General features: G+C 37.6%; 1 protein-coding gene across 1 annotated transcript; it reads left to right on the top strand.

Annotated features, from left to right (window-relative positions):
• Positions 1–436: 436 nt before the first annotated feature.
• LOC145764891 (COP9 signalosome complex subunit 3-like) lies at positions 437–4,984 on the top strand. Its single transcript, XM_082576586.1, has 2 exons — positions 437–555; positions 3,033–4,984. Exon 2 carries the CDS (start codon positions 3,045–3,047, stop codon positions 4,395–4,397), a length of 1,353 nt encoding a protein of 450 aa, XP_082432712.1. The 5' UTR covers positions 437–555; positions 3,033–3,044; the 3' UTR covers positions 4,398–4,984.
• The last annotated feature ends 2,062 nt before the right edge of the window (positions 4,985–7,046 follow it).

The following is a 7,046-nucleotide window of genomic DNA, read 5'->3' as shown; positions in this document are numbered from 1 at the left end:
TTTGTTTTAGATTTTGAACTAATTGGATCGTTCTATTTTTAATGAAATGAAACCAAGATAAAGAATGTTGTGCTGAAGCGAACCAGGCTATGTTGAAGTATTTTCGTTTTGGACAGCCGAGAATGTGCAAACTGCAAAGCTTTACTTTCGATGAATAAATGCATGTGCAGGACATTACTGAACTGAAGTGTTGATGATGCTAGTTTTCATAATCCTGTTAGTATTCATGTTTTTGTGTTCATATTAATATAAAAACTCAAGACATATTAAACTGTTCAGTCAAGTTTTTGTTAAGTCAGTACCGTAGTCGTTTTTTATTTCATTTTAGCCAATTTGTTTGAACTGAGTAAATAAAAACTTACCCAACATTATTTTATTGTTGTTTTTGTAAATATTAATTAATCTTTTGCTGCATTTCAGATAGAAAAGTACACAACTCTTTTGGCTTTGTGAGAAATTAGTGTAGATATTTAAGTGTATTTTTTTTGCAATAAGTTTGGAAAACCAAAGAGTCTTTAAGAAGATCAAAATCAATCTATGCTTTGCAAGAGTCAGGTGTTTTTTTGTTATTACGTACTTGTTTATAAGCCATTGGATCTATGCAGTGCTTAGTAGACCTCCCCAATCACCGGACTTTCTTTTGTTTTCATCTATATTGTGACTTTTCTGCATGGGTTTTCAATGCTGATTTCAAAAATATCCATAAAATTTTTTTTCGATCAACGTCTGGGAAGTTATTCGCTGTTGCTTAGCAACAACTTTTCATAAAAATTTCAAAAATCCTCTTTAAAACCCCTTTCCTTTTAACCTAGTATCCTGATATTTAGATTATCTGAAAGCATTTGTTCTGCTGAAGAATTTAAAAAAAAAAATATTAAAATTGGACTATCCGTACCAGAGTTATGACCGTTTAAGTAGCCAAATTATGCAGTCACGCATGACTGATTTTTGTTAATTTATTGCCAAATGATACTAGAAAAATGGTGAAAGTTGCTGTCAAAGGGTTTTTGGGGGTAAGGAGTTCAAAAAATATATTAAAAAGTGTCTCAGAGCAACAGAAAAAAAGTTATTAAAAAATTGATACGAACAGTCATGCATGGATGATTTTGTCGCAGTTGCTTCATTCCTACAACGAGATGTATTCCTTAGGCACCACAAACGTTTTGGAATGTTTTAAAGGTGGCAAACATTTGGAATGTTTTAAAGGTGGCAAACATTTGGAATGTTTTAAAGGTGTTTTAAATGTTTTAAAGGTGGTTTTAAAACATCATGGAATGCAAGCAGGCTGCCATACTTTTGCTAGACATACTGCTGTATCCCAAGCTGCGAGCTGCCCACTCTGGTGGTTACGAGGAGTTAATTGAAGATAATATATGTGTTTCTGAAGAACATCTCCAGTAGTTGGTCTAAATTGTCCTTCCTTAAAATGTTTTAAAGGCTGCAAATTACCAAGCAAACCACCATTGTTCATTTTATTCTTCCTCAGCTCCATGATGGATACATAAATACACACGGAATATTAGACAGTAGAAGTGTATACAATACGTTATATAATAATCATACAAGATTCAAGTAGAAAATGCTAACTGATCAATAATGAAACTTGAAATGCATTACAGAAGGTTATCGTTAAGTTCAGCTGACTTAGTCCATTTTTTGCCACATGATTTAGATACATAGACTACATTATGCTGGGTGAGAGATGCTATTGAAATTGTGGCGGACCGTGACCATCTTGCACTTGATCAGAGCTCTTTCCGAGCAATGAAGTGTGTATTCCAACATCAAGTGCAATAGGTACCCAGATATTAGCTACATTGAGATGATCGGTTCCATGTTATACTGTATATGACTCCAGGCATTTAACGTTTGTGGTGCCTAAGGAATACATCTCGTTGTAGGAATGAAGCAACTGCGACAAAATCATTCATGCATGACTGTTCGTATTAATTTTTTAATAACTTTTTTTCTGTTGCTCTGAGACACTTTTTAATATATTTTTTGAACTTCTTACCCCCAAAAACCCCTTGACAGCAACTTTCACCATTTTTCTAGTATCATTTGGCAATAAATTAACAAAAATCAGTCATGCGTGGCAATAAATTAACAAAAATCAGTCATGCGTGACTGCGTAATCTGGGTACTTAAACGGTCATAATTCTGGTACGGATTGTCCAATTTTAATAATTTTTTTTTAATTCTTCAGCAGTAGAAATGCTTTCAGATAATCTAGATATCAGCATACTAGGTTAAAAGTAAAGGGGTTTTAAAGGGGATTTTTGTAATTTTTATAAAAAGTTGTTGCTAAGCAACAGCAAATAACTTCCCAGACGTTGATCGAAAAAAAAAATTATGCTTATTTTTGAAATCAGCATTGTAAACCCATGCAGAAAAGTCACAATATAGATGAAAACAAAAGAAAGTCCGGGGATTGGGGAGGTCTAGACTGCTTAACTTTCTCAAAATGTCTTCATAAATGCAGGTTTACTGTTGAGTTATTATCGGCTGCATAGCCGAGTGGTGAGAGTCATGGTTCGACGTTCGAAATGCCGCCGGTTCGACACCGCTCAAGAGTATGTGGCTGTGCCTTTGGCAGGACACTTGCCGTCGTTTGCGGAGTTGCGCCCCTTCGACTACATAGCCCTTGATTTCTCATGATTATGAGCAACTTATTAGCTGCTCTAGAAAGAAAGGCCTACGGCCCTTAGGGCTATGGCTTGCTGAACTGATTATTGTTTAGTGTGGGAGTTGTTTGCTAAAAGCATATGTTTGTGAAAAAGCAACAAAACTATCATATATCTCTTAATTAGCTACCTAGTACCTACCATGAGTGGGGATCCTGCCGCCTCTTTTAATCAAGGCCTATGGTAAAATATTGTTACAAAACATAACTGTGTGTTTGAACGATTTTAAGATGTAAACGTGACACATTGATCACTAACTTCGTATGGTTACAATATACAAAGTACAACTGTTTCGTCGTTGTATTTTATTTCAGTTTACCGGTATACTCCTTTTTACTTTATTTTCAGGTTTATTAAGTAATGAAAATGGCTGGAAATGTTGAAGATTTTGTGAGTAACGTGAGAACATTCTCTTCACAAGGCCAGTTTAGCCAACTGTGTGATTATATGAATAAATCATGGAATGTACTCGTCAAGAATATATGTCATTTGGATACGGCTTTAGAAGCACTAGATTTGCAAGACCATTCTCTTGGAGTTTTGTACATTATGTACTGCAAAGTGACAATGCTGGCTTCAGCTAACGCCACAGTAGAAGAATTCGAACAGGTTTTCTTTCAATATCAGCTCTTTATCACTCAATGCGTGGCTTCGCAAGTTCAATTCGCTACCGGCAATTTCGCTCAAATGTGTCATGTGATCACTGGTGAGTTGTGCAAGCGTGGAATGGCAATCCGAGGCATTAGAACACTGTGCAATGCTATTGAAAAAGTTCAGAACCACCCAACACAACTAACGTCTTTGCATTCAGATCTATGCCAGTTATGTTTGGAGGCAAAATGTCTCAAACCTGCTTTGAAATTCATTGACGTGGAAATGACCGAAATCGCGAAGGAGGCTGGCTGGTACGAGTGCAAACACTTTCTAACTTATTATTACTACAGTGGAATGATATACACCGCGCTCAAGAAATATAACCAGGCCATTTATTGTTTTGAACAAGCTATTACTTGTCCTGCCACGGCTGTAAGCCACATAATGTTGGAAGCATTTAAAAAGTTTATGCTGATTCGCATGATAACTGAAGGCGATTCTTTGCCCCTTCCTAAATACACGTCACAAGTGATAACCCGTTTTGTGAAGCTTTTTAGTGTGGAATATAACGAATTGATGCAAGCTTTCTGCACGAAAGATCCAGCAAAGATTAACGCAGTTGTTGAGTCTCACTCCAGCGTATATGCAAGTGACAAAAATCTGGGATTAGTCAAACAAGTCTTGGAGTCTCTGCAGAAGCGAAATATCCAAAGATTAACGAAGACATTTATAACACTTTCCCTATCTGACGTTGCGTCTCGCACTTTTCTTGAAGGTCCTGATCAAGCTGAGTTACATCTAAGACAAATGATCGAAGATAAAGAAATTGTTGCTCGAATAGACCAAGATAGCCAGATGGTGAGCTTCTTCGACGACTCTGAAAAGTACAACACGGAAAACATGTTTAGGGAAATTGACAGCCACGTGCAAAGAGTGATGGAGCTTGACCGTAAAGTAACTTCAATGGATCAATCAATACAAGTCAACCCGATGTACGTCCAAAAAGTGAAGACGAGTTCATCTCAAGAGGACGATTTTGATGGAGGCTTATTAACAAGCTCATCATCTGCATCTTCTTCTAGATCTATATCCTTACTTTCAAAAATGCAATTCAAGTGACAGTGTATTTTCTCCAAAGTTTACAATATGCTCGTAAATGAAGACCTGAGTTGAAGAACTAGGCTACTTTCCAAAATATCACTTTTTAATAAGATAAACCAAGTTTTTTCAACTTTGTTTAATCGTTTATTTCTATGCAAACACAAACGTGTGTTTAACGAAATTAAGCCGTTTTTCTAAATCAAATTTAGCTCGGGGACAAGCGTTGACCATCATACAACATATTTTGGTGATAATTCAATTTCCACAAAATGTAACTTAGGCTAAGTAGTTCTACAACTCTGATCTTCAAATACTAATAATGTTTTATTGTATAATGGTTCTTTGTATGTGAAGCTTGTGACACAGAAGATTGTTTTGACAGTAAAGATTGTCATTGCTAGTCTTATCAAATCATAGTGGCTTTTCAGTTCTAAACTTCAACTTTAAATCATTTAGTAGTTTTTATGCATAATAATCGGATGATAACAATTAACAAACATAAACAAATTGAATTTCTCAAACTATTAAGCTTATTTTCTTGTTAGCTCAGGTGCAAAAATAATGATACCAATTTTGTCTGATGATGATTAATAGTTCACTTTCCACATTGTGCATTGGTGAAAGCAGCGTATATCTGTGCTGAATAGGCTATTGAGAAATGTTACTTGGAAAAAACTGCTGCTTTTTCCCCGGAATATGACGATTCGGAATTGTCCAAATTCAGAGACAGTCTTTTTCGGAGACGACCGATTCGGTGCATAGATGTTATTCTGTTGTGTTGATTCACCGTAGATGCTAGAGCAGCGCTCTTCAATCTTTGTGTACCTAATCGCGGAACCTCTGATTTACTTTCGCGTTTGTCACGGAAACGCCACGAATAAATATTTAAAAATTACAAATTGTTTGTATGAAAATTAAATATTTCATTATTATCTACGCTTCAAACAGTAATTTCACACTTACAAATAAACAGTTATTACAAAAGTTACAAAGTCAGAAATTTAATGACTTTGCTGTTTTTGCAACCTCAACTTTCAACCTCTTGTTGCGTGAATGTGGCCACTGTGATCTGAAAATTGAAAATGACGCATCAAGTGAGTGACAACACACGGATTATGACGTCGGTTCGAGACAGACCGAAGCGACGATCGCTTTTCCAAGTCCTTTAGTTGTATTTGTCCTAGAAGTAACAGGGGTTCTTAACCAGGGGAACGAGACCTGTGCCTACAGGTGGTGCGGAGATGCTGAATTATCAAGGTTGTTATAATATGACGTAAAAAGCAAAGTTGTTTTACTAAATTTCAACAAAAAAATTCAAACTGTAGGCGATTATTACTTTTCAGCCAATCCTAGAAGGGTGTGCGAGAACTGGTTGGTAATTTCAAGGTGGTGCCAACAAGCATGGGCGCCGATCGCTCTCTAAGATTGGTGGGGACATTTACTAAGAAAGAAAGGGGAGACGAGCGAGCTAGAAAGATCGAGGTCTGTTCAACAAACAAACAAATACAGTAACTTAGGTACAAGTCCAATGCGATGTATTTTAATTGTCAGTGTCAGCATTGGACAGCAGATGTCTAAACACTGCAACATGGCAACGAGTCTCCGGCGAATTAAAAACGAAGTCCTTGGAGAGGTAATGGAAGTTGATCGAATTCAAAACTTTTTTGTGCACATGGCAGACCATTGCATGATTTGGCTGTTTCTGTGTCATAGTAGATCGTAACCAAGTTTTGACACGTCGCATAGGCTAGTTGAAACTGACCGTTCAGCTGAACACGAGCTGGCTGGTGAAATGAGCAAAAGTTCCACACTGCGGAAACATTTGCCGAACAGCGGATGGCATCTTCTTGAATATGCCATCCGCTGTTCGGCAGAATATGGCATCCAAGTTGGCATCTTGTTCAAAGAATATGGCATCCGCTGTTCGGGACTCTATTACACTTGTGCAAGGGACTCTGTTTCAGTGGGCAGCAGTGGCCGAGTGGTTAGCGCGTTGGGCTTGCAGTCAAGAGCCTGCATGTTCGACTCCAGCCACCCGCACTTGCTGTTTCTTTGGGCAAGAAACTACGATAATTGCCTCCACCCAGTGATCGATTTCGAGTAATGGGTAGTACCAAATTTAAGTCATAAATAGAGTAGACAACCGGAAACAGACATTGCAGTCGGCTGCAGCGTGGGTCAGGTGTACGTCGGAAGGCGTACACCGATGCATAGCGCTCAAGTCCGCTTTCCCGCAATGCAGGATAAAGATAATCAAACAAAATAAAAAACTCAGGATAATCGTATACCACATGTGATTGTAGCTTTCCACTAAAGAGTGATTCTTGTAGAATTTTGTAGTGCTCAAGATCGGTCGACTTGAAATAGTCAGTAAGATTTTGTGCGCGCTGTCAATGACTATAAAATACTCTGACCAATATTTCGTCTCTGGTGTTTGAAGTTTAGGAGGTTGACCATGTCCATACTGAAGACGATTTGGAACGTGACAAGTCTTTCAAAAATTGGTTAGGGTAAGAATTTTTTTAATTGAAAAAAAGCTGCCTGTCAGCCTTCCAACTGCTTCTTCTATCGAGTCTTCTAAAGTTCGTTGATACACCACAGATTGACACATTCTTCCGCAACGGAGTTATACACTGACAGGTCCCACCTACTACACCGGGTGGTAAG

Source organism: Aplidium turbinatum, chromosome 2, assembly GCF_918807975.1.
Source record: "Aplidium turbinatum chromosome 2, kaAplTurb1.1, whole genome shotgun sequence".
In the NCBI taxonomy this organism is placed as follows: domain Eukaryota; kingdom Metazoa; phylum Chordata; class Ascidiacea; order Aplousobranchia; family Polyclinidae; genus Aplidium; species Aplidium turbinatum.
The sequence above is the reverse complement of the archived record's forward strand: the minus strand, read 5'-3'. Positions and strand labels throughout refer to the sequence as shown.

Excerpts from the sequence above, each read along its gene's own strand:
- LOC145764891 (XM_082576586.1), top strand. The coding sequence starts at position 3,045 with ATGAAAATGGCTGGAAATGTTGAAGATTTTGTGAGTAACGTGAGAACA.